The sequence below is a fragment of the Mytilus californianus genome, unplaced genomic scaffold (genome assembly GCF_021869535.1).
Source record: "Mytilus californianus isolate M0D057914Y unplaced genomic scaffold, xbMytCali1.0.p SCAF_3, whole genome shotgun sequence".
NCBI classification, from domain to species: Eukaryota; Metazoa; Mollusca; class Bivalvia; order Mytilida; family Mytilidae; genus Mytilus; species Mytilus californianus.
This window is the reverse complement of record NW_026262679.1, coordinates 96,924,217-96,940,737: the sequence shown is the minus strand read 5'-3', so window position 1 is coordinate 96,940,737 and position 16,521 is coordinate 96,924,217. Positions and strand designations below refer to the sequence as shown.

Below are 16,521 nucleotides of genomic sequence, written 5' to 3'. Positions count from 1 at the left end.
AGATTCAATGATTGTCACCCTCTCCCTAACCTGGGGCTTAGTGTAACAGTACAGCATATAAACAAACTATAAAAATCAATTGAAGGGCTTAAGTCATCAGATCAACACAAAGCAGTATAAAATGCTCCGCTGGACGCAGCTTGATACGACCGCAGAGGTCGAACCCTGAACAGTTGGGGCAAGTATGGACACAACATTCAAGCTTGATACAGCACTGAATTTGGATTGTGATTAAATATTTGACACAGCACAGGTTTCTGAAATTCTGACACAGAATGAATGTGGTCTAAGAACTTAAAAAAATTTAATTTACCTATTCAAACCATATCATTATTATTTGCTTTTATATATAAATCAGAAATAATTAATTTAAAAGGGAAAATTTTAAGAAGAAAAAAATCCCCCCCCCCAAAATTTTTTGAACCCCCTTATGATTCATCACCCCCAAACTCAATCCCAGCCTTCCCTTTGTGGTATGCTACCTGCAGTACAATTTCAGAGAGATCCATACCCTTGAACACAAGTTATTGTCTGGAAACTAGAAAAATGCTTGTTTTTTGGCCCCAAATTTTCTTAACGTTTAGGGCAATTACCCCCAAACTCAATTCCCGCTTTCCCTTTGTGATATGGAACCTTGTAGTACAATTTCATAAAGATCCATACACTTACACACAAGTTATTGTCCTGAAACTAGAAAAAAACGCTTGTTTTTTGCCCCTATTTTTGCCCCTAATTCCTAAAATTTTGAATGTGGTCTAAGAACTTAAAAAATTGAATGTGGTCTAAGAACTTAAAAAAATTTAATTTACCTATTCAAACCATATCATTATTATTTGCTTTTATATATAAATCAGAAATAATCAATTTAAAATGGAAAATTTTAAAGAAAAAAAAATCCCCCCCCCCCCAAAAATTTTTTGAACCCCATTATGATTCATCACCCCCAAACTCAATCCCAGCCTTCCCTTTGTGGTATTACCCCCAAGTTATTGTCTGGAAACTAGAAAAATGCTTCTTTTTGGCCCCTTATTCCTAAACGTTTTGGGCAATGACCCCCAAACTCAATTCCAGCTTTCCCTTTGTGATATGGAACCTTGTAGTACAATTTCAGAAAGATCCATACACTTACAGATAAAATGTTTCGCTGGGCGCAGCTTGATACGACCGCAGAGGTCGAATCCTGAACAGTTGGGGCAAGTATGGACACAACATTCAAGCTTGATACAGCTCTGAATTTGGATTGTGAATAAATATTTGACACAGCATAGGTTTCTGACACAGAAAGAATGAGGTCTAAGAACTTTAATTTTTTTAATTTACCTATTATGGTCCAATGTCCAAAATCAAAATACATGGTTAGATTCAGCATATCAAAGAACCCCATATATTCAATTTTTGTTGAAATCAAACGAAGTTTAATTTTGGACCCCAACTTGGACAAACTTGAAAACTGTGCCCATAATCAAAAATCTAAACACATGTTTAGATTCAGCATATCAAAGTACCCCAAGAATTCAATTTTTGTTAAAATCAAACTAAGTTTAATTTTGGACCTTTTGGACCTTAATGTAGACCAATTTAAAAAACGGGACCCAAAATTAAAAATCTAAATACACGGTTAGATTTGGAATATCAAAGAACCCCAATAATTCAATTTTTGATGAAATCAAACAAAGTTTAATTTTGACCCTTTTGACCTCAATATGAACCAATTTGATAGCGGGGCCCACAAATAAAAATCTAAATACATGGTTAGATTCAGCATATCAAAGAACCCCATATATTCAATTTTTGTTGAAATAAAAAAAAGTTTAATTTTGGACCCCAACTTGGACCAACTTGAAAACTGGGCCCATAATCAAAAATCTAAACACATGTTTAGATTCAGCATATCGAAGAACCCCAAGAATTCAATTTTTGTTAAAATCAAACTAAGTTTAATTTTGGACCCTTTGGACCTTAATGTAGACCAATTTAAAAAACGGGACCCAAAAATTAAAAATCTAAGAACACGGTTAGATTTGGCATATCAAAGAACCCCAATAATTCAATTTTTGATGAAATCAAACAAAGTTTAATGTTGGACCCTTTTGACCTCAATATGAACCAATTTGATAGCGGGCCCACAAATAAAAAATCTAAACACATGGTTAGATTCAGCATATCAAAGAACCCCATATATTCAATTTTTGTTGAAATCAAACAAAGTTTAATTTTGGACCCCAACTTGGACCAACTTGAAAACTGGGCCCATAATCAAAAATCTAAACACATGTTTAGATTCAGCATATCAAAGAACCCCAAGAATTCAATTTTTGTTAAAATCAAACTAAGTTTAATTTTGGACCCTTTGGACCTTAATGTAGACCAATTAAAAAAACAGGACCCAAAATTAAAAATCTATATACACGGTTAGATTCGGCATAACAAATAAATAAATGTGGTCAAAGATTTTACAAATCTAATGCGCCATACTGTGCAATTAAAGATTACTTCTTGAAATTTTTCAATATTTGAAATTTGAAAAAAAAATAATATTTGAAGAATAATTCTTTTTAATTTCTGAAATCTGAAATGAGAAAAAATTGACCCCCCACAATTTCTTTTTACCCCCCCCCCCCTTTTTTCCCCCAAAAAATTCTTTCCCTCAAGATATGGTCATAATCTCAATTCAAATTTCCAATGGAGTTTGCAACCATAATTACATATTTAAATTTACCATAGTGCTAACTTAATCTATTTTATAATAGAATTTAAAATATAGTGTCAAATCTTTCATATGGATTTTTTTGTAAAAAAAAAAGATGCAACATTTGCAGATATTTTTACTGGTCTTCCTTTATAAATATGCATTTCTTTAAACATAATTTAAAAGCAGTGTAAGGGAAGTAACCAAAACGTTGTATTTGGATTACCTACCTTACACTGTTTTAAATTATCTTAATTGTTCATTAACCATTAGGTGGCAGGTACCAGTTCTTAGCCTCTGTGCCATTGTCCCACGCAGAAAATTAGTATTAAAAAACTTTGGCTATCTTTGTCACTTCACTGGGCAGTGATAAATAAAAAGATTTAAAATTCTAAGTTTGCATTACACAATGCTACCTTTCCTGTTTACATTGATATGCAACATTCATGGTTTTATCCTTGTTTGACATGAAAAATCTAGAGTCCCATATACATACTGTTTGAAGGCTAGCTATACATTTTTATCATGTTTTCCATTGGTCAAAACAGGTGGTTATTTAAGGACACTGCAAAGTGTCAAATTTTGATGGTAAGGATAGGTTCAGCTGTTGTTTATTCGAGTTGCAAGTGATTAAATTAGATGATTTTGAATGATTTTCTTGTCAGTAATTAGCAGGTTTGATGCAATGAGGTCTGGAATAGGGTGCAAAATAAAAAAATTGACATGATTTTGTCCGTTAACTGGGAAAAGTAGGTAATGCGGGATAAAGAAACCATATAAAAAACATTGACCAGAAGTACTTCACTATCAGTTTTAATCAATTCTTAACACAAAAAAATTATCAAGGCATGTTTAAATCTTGCAGAATTATTTACAGAATTTTTTTAAGATTTGGCCTACACTTGCACGTGAATTAGTGAAAAAAACTGGTTTCTGCCACCTTACTTTATACATAATTTAAAAGCAGTGTAAGGGAGATAATTTCAATGATGTATTTGATTTATCTCCCTTACACTGCTTTAAATTATGTTTTGTACTAAAGTATTTGTCCATTAACCAGGACAACCTTGTTTTTCCCCCTTTTTTGCCCCTAATTCCTAAACGGTTTGAGCCATAACCCCCCAAAGCAAATCCTAACCATCCAATGACGTCTTTACACTAAATCCATTGGATATTGGTTGTGTACTGATTGATATTTTAGTGTTAGGTATTTTTTAATTATTTGTTATATTGGCTTTGAACTAGCTGTCAGTAACTTTGAGTACTCTCAGATCTGTGCTGTGTGTCCTTTTTTGTTGTAAGGGATGTATAAATACCCTGTCAAGTTCAGTCTGTGTTTTTTCTACTTTGTATCGATCTGATGAGTTAACTGATTTTAATAGTTTGTTCTTATGTTGTGCAGTAACACCACTGTTCCAGTCAGGGGAGGGTTGAGCGCCCGCAAACATGTTTAACCCCGCCACTTTCTTTATGTGCCTGTCCAAAGTCAGGAGCCTGTAGTTCAGTGGTTGTCGTTGGTTCATGTCCGTCATATTTGTTTTTCGAAAATTGTTTTGTAATAAATAAGGCTGTTAGTTTTACTCAATTGAGTTGTTTCACATCTTTCATGTTTAAGCCTTTTATAGCAGACTATATGGTATGGGTTTTTCTCATTGTTGAAGGCCTTACAGTTGCCTATAATAGCTTACATCAACTTAATTTGAACTTTGGTGGATAGTTGTCTCATTGGCAATCATACCACATCTTCTTATTTTTACAATAAAAATAAAAGAATAACCTCTAACAACCACATTTTCACCCAAATTAAATAAAATAAAAAAATTAAATGACCTTTCAAAATACAGTTCTAACAAATTTGGTTCAATATTTGTTTTTTTAACTTTTCAGATGTGATCATAAAAATTAAAAATGTTAACTGACAGACAGACACCTACCTTTGTCACCAAGATAAACAAAATAGCTGTTATAGAAACAGATCACCAATCTTTTGCAATATATATGTTTCTTAAATGTAACTTTTTACACATCTGTCATTAGTATACATGCTTTTAATACTGCTGTAGTTGATGAACATAAGAATACAGGAGGGGTTACCCCTCCCTTTTCATATATACTGTTTTCAATCATGGCTTCCAAGACCTGTCTGTAAACAAATATATAACAAAGGTATTTTTGTAACTCACATATCCTGATTATATTTAGGATGGCATAAACAAAGCTTTCTAGTCATTTTATTTTTTTATTTTTCAATACTCGTAAAATTTGGCTACAGCATTAATACATAAAATCTCATTGCAGCCAGATCATTAGATGCAACTTTAAAAAATGGTTTGTTAATTTTTAATATAATTTTATAACCCAACAAGATTTGTGTGGTGTTAGATAATCCAGGAACACTTCACGCAGGAAAACTCACAAGACTTTTTTAACATCAACATCATTCTAAAACTACTGACATCTTATGTCATGCAGTTCATGATTATTCAAAGTACTAGTATACCCGTTTCCTAGATTTTGTGAAGACAGACAGTCTGCCAGGTAAAAAATATGTATAGAAAATTTGAATAAAAAATGCAGAGATCCTTTATACAACCAAAATTTGAATAAAATCTCAGTTTGATATTCACAAAACGGATAAATAGACCTTGAAGTTACAACTTACATGAAATGAAGAGCCAACAGTGTTCAATATCAGAGATGAAACAGAGCTTCCACTGTTACTTTTTTTTTTAGATAACAGCGATAGGTTGATATAGAATATGATGTAAGAGGGGCACAACATCTTTTTTTTGGGGGGGAAGTGTAATTGTAAAAAGGAAAAGGGGGTGGTTTGTGTTCATGATAAACTGGTTTGACCCCTCCAAATTTTATGCTAGTAACAAGTCAAGCTATCTGAACCATATGTTGTTTTTTATGTTTGTTTTTGTTTGTATGTCTATTTTTTTCAGGAGTCAGATATTTGTGATTTATGTTGTTTTTCTGTATCCCATATTTTTAAAATTCCTTTAATCCTTTTATGTATATTAACAATGCAAAAATACCAAAAATTAAAACAAATCTGCAAATTGTCATACTATCTCTATTTGCACAATTTGTAAATTTCCTAACTTAAATTTTTTTTTGAACATTCACGTTATGTATGTCTTCATTGCCTTACAAAAACTTGCACTGAATATTAATCTTCATCATGTTATTGACTAAAAATAACTACGAGACAATGAAAGCTTCTTTAAATATTGGAAAAGGAGATAGCTATTAGTTTCTACCTGATAAATAAGGGAGATAACTATTTGTTTTGATAAATGATAAAAAAAAAAAAAAAAGATTGAATTCTGGTCATAGTCATATACATTTTCGTCCCAAAATGTCTAATTCTCACTTTTTATAATTAGTTATGAACTATCATGACTGGACAATACAAGTGCGTTGGATGTCAAATTAAAATCACATTGTCGAAATAAGTAATAAGCAATGAACAATAACTTCTTAAAATTGTCTATAAAGTAACTTTTCCTTCAAAACTTTTCAAATTACAAAGTAAACTACCCTTTAATCATGAATCATATTTTCTTTGAAGAGACTGTTTTAATTTTCTGCAGTTTTAAAATATAAATTTCGCTTCAAGTCATCCTTGAACCATTATATCATCTACAATCAAAGACAAACCTATTTTCATATCTGTGGTGGCATGGATTTCAAATCCACACCAACATTACAAATTTAAGAAAGGGCCATTATACTTTTCATATATTTCAATTCTTTCAAAAATCAATTACACCATATAAAAAAGTCAGTCAGCTTTGAAGTTTCAGCCAATCAGGAACCATCATTATCCCTAATATCAATCTAGTATTTGATTGAAACTAAATACTATTGAGGGCTTTCCAATAACATTGCTGTCAAATTAAGCTGCATTTAACACAGTGGTTTCTCTCAATAAGCTATTATGTTTTAACAATATTGGACAAAAGTAACATAGTAAAGTTGCTTTAAGACCATGTGAGCTTAAAACATACTGTTCAGTTTCAAATATATTCATAACTTTAAAAGACAATATTCCAAATTTACAAATATATTATTACATAATAAAACCTTTTTTTCAGACTAAGACATTTTTCACTCTTAGCTTAAAAACTTTCATCCATCTGTACCCCTTTAGCTCAGATATTTCTTTTGGATTTATTCAAGTCCTTGTGTATATCAATACTAACAGAATATGAAACTCTTTAAAAAAAAAAAAAAACATTCTAAAAGAAAGTGATTTCAGAATAATAGGATATTCAATGCACAGCATGATGTCACCCCAGCAACAAATAAGAGCTTCTTGAAAGTAAATTTTCTTAAGGGGGATGTTACCCCAGCAAATAAATATGAGCTTCTTTAAATAAATTTTCTTACAGGGGAAGAGGGGGTGGGGGTTACCCCAGCAAATTAATAATTTTAATTATTAAAAGGTCATGTGATTGTTAAAGAGTTATGTCCCTTGACTTAGGTCTATTTCCTTAAGGACTACATAAATCAATATGGTTCTGAAAGATCATGTCAAATAGATCCACTGGAAAAGTTCAACTCCTTTTGGATGAACATGAAACCATTCATATCATAGAAAAGTGATCCAAAGAGCTCATAATGTGCAGTAGCTCAATATGATTGGATTCTTTATTCCATGCTAAAGAAAAATGGTAAAACTTATAAAAGATTGAACTTTAACAAAAGTTATATAGAAAAACTCACAAAAAACCTAGATGACCACAAGGAGTAACAATCATTCACACACATACCATAAAACTATCACAATAATTCAGAGTTAATTGTGTCCCTGGCAAGCTTGAACTGTGATTGACAATCATTTCTAATGATGATATTTGTTCTGTATATGTAGCAGAATATTTTAAAATGAACTTTCTTCATTGTGTCGTATCAGAAACCAGATGAAATAATGCTTTTTGGGGTAATATTTTGAAAAAGGCAAGTATATTAAATTTGGAAAAAACTCAAAACTGATATTTGGCTGATCACAGCACATATTTTGCCTTACCCTCATCAAATATGCATTAGATGACAGGTTCTTACAAGAAACAATGCATAACAGTTTAATATCACAATACATACAGACTGCATTGCATGTTAAATAAATGACTTTTGTTGGGTCAATATGCATTGGCTAAAAATGATATCACATATATACTCTGTATAAATTCATTACAAGACCTTTTTTTCATATAAAATAGAACTCTTTGCATATAAAATCACACTATTCAAGAATCATCGTCTTCTTCTGTGTTATTATTTTGTGATGTTGTTAAATTACTGTCAAAAATATCTACTGGATTTGGATAATTGTCCTGTAATGAAGAATCTACTCCATTTAAATCTTTTCTACACACTGGACAAGTTCCATGCTGGAAAAAGAAATTAAAGAGTGGCTTGCAGTACATGTAACTAAGATCATCTTAAAAATAAATAACTGCAAAATAATAAGGGAAATGTGGTATGATTGCCAATAAGACAACTATCAACCAGAGATCAAATGATGTGCATGTAAGCAACTGTAGGTCAACATAGCCTTCAACAATGATCTTATCATAATATCTTACTTCTTACAAATTTTTATTTTTGGCAAGATGTCTATTTTTTCATACAACCAAGCTGGCATGAAAACATTGTTATGATTTGACAGAAATTTAGCATGTTTTAATAAGGGCTTCCAAACTTGTCATATTTGCCAGCCAAATCTTTTTCTTTCAATAAATGTCAGTTTTTTTTTATTAGAAAATCAACAGAACCATATTATTTCCCCCCTAACTGTGTGCACATGTGCTTATGTGTGAAAATTAAATATACACACAAAAGTTTTTCATTTTGTGTAAGCATCTTTTTGCAAGTTAATATATTAATATTTTATTTCATATTTTCTATTTATACTTATGTTATAAAAAAACAAGAGTGCACACGCTGAAATGTCTCGCCTTCTTTACTAATCATTGATATTATGTTGATAGTCCTAAATATAAAGCTTTATTACAACTGTCACATAAACTTAACATTAACCAAGTAAACTAAACATTGACCAATGAACCATGAAAATGAGGTCAAGGTCAGATGAACCATGCTAGGCAGGCATGTACAGCTAACAATTCTTCCATACAACAAATATAGTTGACCTATTGCTTATAGTTTAAGAAAAACAGACGAAAACACAAAAACTTAACACTGAGCAATGAACCTTGAAAATGAGGTCAAGGTCAAATAAAACCTGCGTGACTGACATATAGATCATAAAATATTTCCATACACCAAATATAGTTGAACTATTGCATATAGTATTAGACCAAAACTCAAAAACTTAACTTTGACCACTGAACCATGAAAATGAGGTCAAGGTAAGATGACACCTGCCAGCTAGACATGTACACCTTACAATCATTCCATACACCAAATATAGCTGACCTATTGCATGCAGTATTAGAAAAAAAGACCAAAACTCAAAAACTTAACTTTGACCACTGAACCATGAAAATGAGGTCAAGGTCAGATGACACCTGCCAGCTAGACATGTACACCTTACAATCATTCCATACACCAAATATAGTAGACCTATTGCATACAGTATAAGAAAAACAGACCAAAACACAAAAACTTAACTATAACCACTGAACCATGAAAATGAGGTCAAGGTCAGATGACACCTGCCAGTTGGACATGTACACCTTACAGTCCTTCCATACACCGAATATACTAGACCTATTGCTTATAGTATCTGAGATATGGACTTGACCACGAAAACTTAACCTTGTTCACTGATCCATGAAATGAGGTCGAGGTCAAGTAAAAACTGTCTGACGGGCATGAGGACCTTGCAAGGTACGCACATACCAAATATAGTTATCCTATTACTTATAATAAGAGAGAATTTAACATTACAAAAAATCTGAACTTTTTTTTCAAGTAGTCACTGAACCATGAAAATGAGGTCAAGGACATTGGACATGTGACTGACTGAAACTTCGTAACATGAGGCATCCATATACAAAGTATGAAGCATCCAGGTCTTCCATCTTCTAAAATATAAAGCTTTTAAGAAGTTAGCTAACGCCGCCGCCGCCGCCGCCGGATCGCTATCCCTATGTCGAGCTTTCTGCGACAAAAGTCGCAGGCTCGACAAAAATCAAGAAATTAACAGTCTTTGTAATAAGATGGTATACTAAATTACTATGTATTCCAAAATAAGGGGCAATTATTATTATTTATACAAATAGAGCAACTTTGTTGCAGTGAGTTAGTGAATTTGAGTAAATATCATTTAGAAGATTTATTTGATTCTTTACCATTTCTTATCAATGTGGTCTAAAATTTGACATTATCATCTTCAGTAGAAAACTCGCAAGGGTTCACTGATAATAATTATTTATAAATGCATACCCAATAAAATATTTCAAGAATTGGGGGGATTGCCTCCCCTGACTCACTGGAACAATGAATGATCTATGAATTATCAGATATATATTATATACTATTAGATTATTCAATCCATCTAGTATAGGAAAGGATTTGTAAAGGCGTTGCCTTTTGTCCAATCCCTTTGTTTAAATGTATGATTGATATTAGAATAATAAAATATTTTGAATTGAATTATGTGGTGAGAAGCACTCAAATCAATAAATTGTTGGTGGTTGCATTTTCTTCAGAATTTTGTGAGAATTATAAATAAAATAAAGATTTTATATTATTATGGGTGGTTGGGGTCTAAGAAAATTGCCTCCCTCCTAAGATTTAAATCTGGAACATACCTTATAAAAAGTATAGCATACACTTAAGTCCCTTGACAATACACATTTGAAGATTATCAATGTTAGTTAAAGAAACCGTATAAATGTGACCTACTGTCAATAAACAGAACAAACATCAAAATATGAAGTTACCATTTCAGGGCCTTGTGACCAAATTACTTACACTTAATTCCTTTTATGATTATCCTTGTTTGGTCTAAAAGCCTTTAGTTATGAAACCAAGAAAAATTAAAATGGTATTGAAACTAGAGGCTCTCAAGAGCCTGTGTCGCTCACCTGTATTTACTGATGCTTTGGAAATCATGTGAAATAAGGTTAAAATCATAATTAATAGTATTAGATATTAGATATTATAATGATATCTAAGATAATAACAAAAAACTGCAAAATTTTTGTAAAATTACTAACTCAGGGGCAGCAACCCAACAACGGGTCGTCGGATTTGTCTGAAAATTTCAGGGCAGATAAATCTAAATCTGATGAACATTTTTGCCACATGTCAGATTTGCTCTAAATGCTTTAGTTTCAGAGATATAAACCAAAAACTGCATTTTACCCCTATGTTCTATTTTTAGCCATGGCGGCCATCTTGGTTGGTTGGCGGGGTCATCGGACAAATTTTTTAAACTAGATACCCTAATAATGATTATGGCCAAGTATGGTTAAATTTGTATCAGTAGTTTCAGAGAAGAAGATTTTTGTAAAAGATTACAAAAATTTACGAAAAATTGTTAAAAATTGATTATTAAGGGCAATAACTCCTAAAGGGGTCGACTGACAATTTTGGTCATGACAACTTATTTGTAGATCTTACTTTGCTGAACATTATTGCTGTTTACAGTTTATCTCTATCTATAATAATATTCAGGATAATAACCAAAAACTGCAAAATTTCCTTAAAATTACCAATTCAGGGGCAGCAACCCAACAACAGGTTGTCAGATTTGTCTGAAAATTTCAGGGCAGATAGATCTTGACCTGATAATCAGTTTTACCCTATGTCAGATTTCCTCTAAATGCTTTGGTTTCAGAGATATAAGCCAAAATCTACATTTTACCCCTATGTTCTATTTTTAGCCATGGCGGCCATCTTGGTTGGTTGGCGGGGTCATCGGACACATTTTTTAAACTAGATACCCTAATGATGATTGTGGCCAATTTTGGTTAAATTTGGCCCAGTGTTTCAGAGGAGAAGATTTTTGTAAAAAGCTAACGACGACGGACGACGACGGACGCCAAGTGATGAGAAAAGCTCACTTGACCCTTCGGGTCAGGTGAGCTAAAAAAGTGTCTGGCTGACTCAATTTTTTTGAGGAAGCCCTGGTTTGGGAAAAATGCTCCAAAGTTTTCACAGAGATATTAGTATCCTGAATAAACTTACCATTTCTAACCATTTAACTATACAGTCATTATGATAATGGTGATCACAGGGTAACCGTTTTACTTCTTCGTCTAAATTAAAATCTTCAAAACATATGGCGCAATGTGCACCTTTATCTGAAATAAAAGGAATTCATATTAACTATTCATCTGAAAGTAACCACAAGATTTCAAAGCATTATGACAATTCCTGTTTCAGGGTCAACCAGGGAATGAACAGTTTTGATATTGGAAAATGCAACTTTTTGCCAAAGGGGCAAGTGAATTTTTCTTTTTATGCATATTTCATATGCTTGTATCTGTATATCAATGTTTGTTTAGAGTATTTACACATTCCAGTTACAATATTTAAAGAAACACCAACAGTCATGTTATTTGAATAATTTTTTTTTCGAAAAGGCAAAAGGGAGGACATAAGTACCAAGTCTCTATTTTGGATTTGCATTTCTGAAATTCAATATTGAAGTCAAATCTCCTTCTAGTTCCCCTATCTTGCTCTTATGCTGAGGATAAAAAAAAAGACCAACATGGGTGGTGGCATCATGCAAAATGGATACAACTTTCTAAGACCTCCAGAGAAATAAGCCTATCATATAATGGTATGAAATTCATAATTATATCACTATTAAAAACTCCAGGTTATCAAACTAAAGCCTTATTTCATAAACTGTTGACACAGAGATATGCCTCACCTTTTTGTAATTTTGGTAGTATAATGCAAATATTGAATCCAAATTGCAATATTTAAACATGTAAACTATGCAAAACATTGACTTAAAAAGCAGGACCAAATAACCTCCATGGAAATGAGAAATGCCGATGCTAATAAAACTGCATACAAAATACCATTGACTTATCATAAGTGGTGGCCTTTACACTAACCTACAGAGATGCAGATAATAAAAATTTCCTGTCAGACATTGGGTTCTGCATATAAAACAGTTTTGCCAGTCCTATCAACTGTTTGCAAGACCTACTTTTTTGGAAAAATAATAACTAGTTCCCAGTTGGATTAAGATATGCCTTAAAACCTTGACTAGAACGACCAGGTCAAATAAGGATATGACCATGGGGTGGTTTAATAACTGAGACCACATTCAATTTAAATTATCGTCAAAATGAATATGTGTGTTCTCATGAAATGAAAATAAATGGGGATTGTGTCCATGGGACACAGATGATGCCCCTGCTTGTATAAAACATTATAAAGGGACATAACTCAAAAACTGTAAAACCGCTACACAAATTTGTACTTGATCTGAGTTTTGTGGTAATGGGCATTGTGTATAAGTTTCATAACATTTGGTTGAGGCAAACTTAAGTTAGAGAATGGAAACAAAAAATCAGCAATTTTTCCATTTGTAAAGGGGCATAACTCTAGAATAGTAAAAACTTAAGTTAGAGAATTGAAACCAATTTCAGGACGTACAGATGGACAAGGATCAAACTTAATGCCCCCTCCGCTACGTTTGTGCTTAATCTAATTTTCATAAATCTGGTAATTTGTTGACCCTTAACAGAACTTTTGGTTTTCAATGCTTTTCAACTACATAATTGATTTGGCCATCTATTGTTCCAAATTCATGCACCACTGATTTGTCATATTGAGACAAAACCTGTGTTTGTCGTACTAACAATGTTCTCGTTAAGGCGCATATTATTCGCACCCCAGACGTATGGTTTTCTGTCTTGATGCGCCATTGCATGAACCATGTGTCTGATACACTTGCTGAGTCTTGTAATCATCAGAATTATCCCTCAGCTATATAAAAAAAAGCTGAAAACATGCTTCTTTTCAATATTTTTACTGGAAATTTACTTTTCGTTTTCATTCAATGCTATGTTTAATGATAAATCCTGAGAAATACGCAAATAATTATGATCACAGGACTTACACTAATTGGATAAACTGCATACCAAATATCATTGACTTAACATTAGTGGTTCCTCTTAAACTGATCTAATCACAAACTTTATCATGAGAGCTATTCAAAACATTCAAAGTAAATAGACCATGACTGAGAGGGCAGAGCCAAATAAACTCTGTGGTAATGAAATGTACCAAGGCTAATGCATCTACATACCATATACCATAAACCTACCACTAGTGGTCCCATTAACTGACCTAATCACAAACTAATACATGTAAACTATGCAAAAAGTTTCAAAGTCAATAGACCATGAATGAGGAGGCAGAACCAAGTAATCTCCATGGAAATGAGATGTGCCAATGCTAACACGACTGCATACCAAATATCATTGACCTACCACAAGTGGTTCCCCATTAACTGACCTAACCACAAACTAATACATGTAAAGTAAACAAAAGTTTCAAAGTCAATAGACTATAACAAAGGGGGCAGGACCAAATAATCTCCATGGAAATGAGATGTGCCAATGCTAATACAACTGCATACCAAATATCATTGATCTACCACTAGTGGTTCCCCATAAACTGACCTAATCACAAACTAATACATTATTGACACTGCCGCTGCCATCAGAAAAAGCATACCTAAGTCTCGCTTTTTGACTCAGAAAAACTGTGTCTTTAGTGGAAGAATGTTGCAGTACACTAAATACAGCGTTAGAATTTATATATAAAGTTACAAAGCTAAAATTAAGATTGATTGACTGTATGTTGCTTAGGTAAACATTTTTATGCATATTCAGGAACAAATTTCAAAACAAATTAAGTTCATCAATGTGTAGGATTTAAGAGGTTGTTGGACGAAAAGAACACCTAATTTTGACTGTTGCATAAAAGCATGGTCATCACATTGAGTAGAGGCAGAATATTAGTGTAACAACAGGTCACATGATGTATTTATGTAAATATCTCATATCCTTTATGATACAATCACTTACCTACAAGCTTGGGTGTTATTTTTATTGAAGGTAATGAATCTATTTTACTTTTCTCAGCAGGAGCTGGACCTGAACCTTCTAATTGATTCAATAACTGAAAGGATAACACATGTTGATTAAGGAGTGAAACGTATAGGCTTCAAGGAAAGACAATTTAAAATCTACTACATAAACTTATTTCAATGAAATGGACTTTAAAATAAAAATATGCATACAAATGGTAAATTCCTTCAATGATTTGCTACAATGTTTAAGGTCCTATTATGTGAATTGTTAACAATCACTTGAAATTTGAAATAAGAATTTAATCGTGCTTCAAGAGGATGAAAAATTTGAAAGAGTGTCTTAGAAACTTATGATGAAGGAAAATTCACACATTATAGGACAAATCATGATTAAATTAGTTGTAAATTTATTGAGCATGAAATTTCAAAAAAAAATAATTAAAATTTTTTTTTGAACTTTCCACATAAATGTTTAATTCTATTTATACTTGCAAGCCTTTTGTATTTTACATTAATAAATAAAGTGTATCCATATAAAGGTTGTGTAAATGAATAATTCTAATTAAATTGACTAAGATTTTTTGAAAATATGAAAATCATTTTACCTGTGTAACAATATTGTCTAGACCATGAACACCCCATGCATAATCTCCTGGATTACCATGCATCATGGGTATAAAATTTCTGAAGAATAAAAGAGAGATATTAGTTCTTTTAAAATTACAAGTCATTTGGTTTCAAAGGTCCAAATCCAAAGTTTACTGGTCCAAATTATAGTGGCTATGAACTGTTTTGCAACTAAATATGTAATCAAGCAATGGAAATACTGTCTTTTGGTGTTTATAGTATGCAGATTTTTACCCTGGGATTGATTTCTGAAAAGGGGGGTGCATATCATGTATGGCTGCACTGTTCTTTAGTTTTTTTTTCAGGTCCAAATTCCAACCAAGAAATGAGGTAGTCAGGAGAAAAATATTTTCATAGCATAAACTTGATAGTTGTTTTATTTTACTATTTGTACCTTCTTGTATCTGATTTGTAAAGTTCTATGCAAATAAAAATCATTTAAATGCTTTAGTAGTTGTGTTTTTGCGTTTTCTTGTGTTTTCTGTTGCCACCCAGGAGTTGCATTTGATCATGTCCAAATTACAGATGAAGGATTCTGTCAATGACCAAATTAGTGTAGGTGTTTCTCGAGTTTATTACTTACTTTGTATATATGTTCTAACAAAGGAATACAGAAGGTAAATGTATGAAAATTGAATGAAACACGCTCATTTGATGATAGCGACCACCATTGTTTTTACTTTCGTAGTATCAGGTGGTCACATCATGTGACTTTTAACGTTGTAAAGTTGAAAAAAGTGATGATTTTAAATACGTTTTCACTTTGTGACATTTTAAAAACCTTCATACAAATCATAATTGCAGACATGTCAATGCCATCTTGTCAACTGTACGAATTTGATTACGGAACAAAATGAATTTGTCAATTGATTTGTTTTGACAATGATTAGACTTTCTAATTGAAATCCAATAAGAGTGTGATAATCCAGATTAAACGATTCCTTGATTACCAACAAACAACAAATAAAATTCATAAAGGGTTCCCTGTGTCTCCCAAGTTCCATGAAGGTTTACAAATTTATCATGTAAAAAAATTTTAATCCCAAAGTGTCTGTAAAATGTTAAATGTAAAAATTTAAGTTCATCTATCAGAAAAATACTAAAAATGAAAAAAATATACTTTCAAAGGTTTGCTTCAGACATTTAAAAAGCTAGTGTCAAA

General features: G+C 32.2%; 1 protein-coding gene across 1 annotated transcript in view; it reads right to left on the bottom strand.

The window, feature by feature from the left end:
• Window positions 1-5,533: 5,533 nt before the first annotated feature.
• LOC127733313 (E3 ubiquitin-protein ligase RNF115-like) overlaps window positions 5,534-16,521 on the bottom strand; it is a 40,522-nt gene continuing 29,534 nt past the window's right edge. Inside the window, exons 6-9 of the mRNA XM_052242688.1 lie at window positions 15,338-15,416; window positions 14,728-14,821; window positions 11,861-11,976; window positions 5,534-8,091 (exon numbers count right to left, since the gene is read on the bottom strand). Of these exons, the coding sequence (XP_052098648.1) occupies window positions 7,948-8,091; window positions 11,861-11,976; window positions 14,728-14,821; window positions 15,338-15,416 (433 nt within the window). The 3' untranslated portion in view covers window positions 5,534-7,947. The remainder of the gene's footprint in view (window positions 8,092-11,860; window positions 11,977-14,727; window positions 14,822-15,337; window positions 15,417-16,521) is intronic.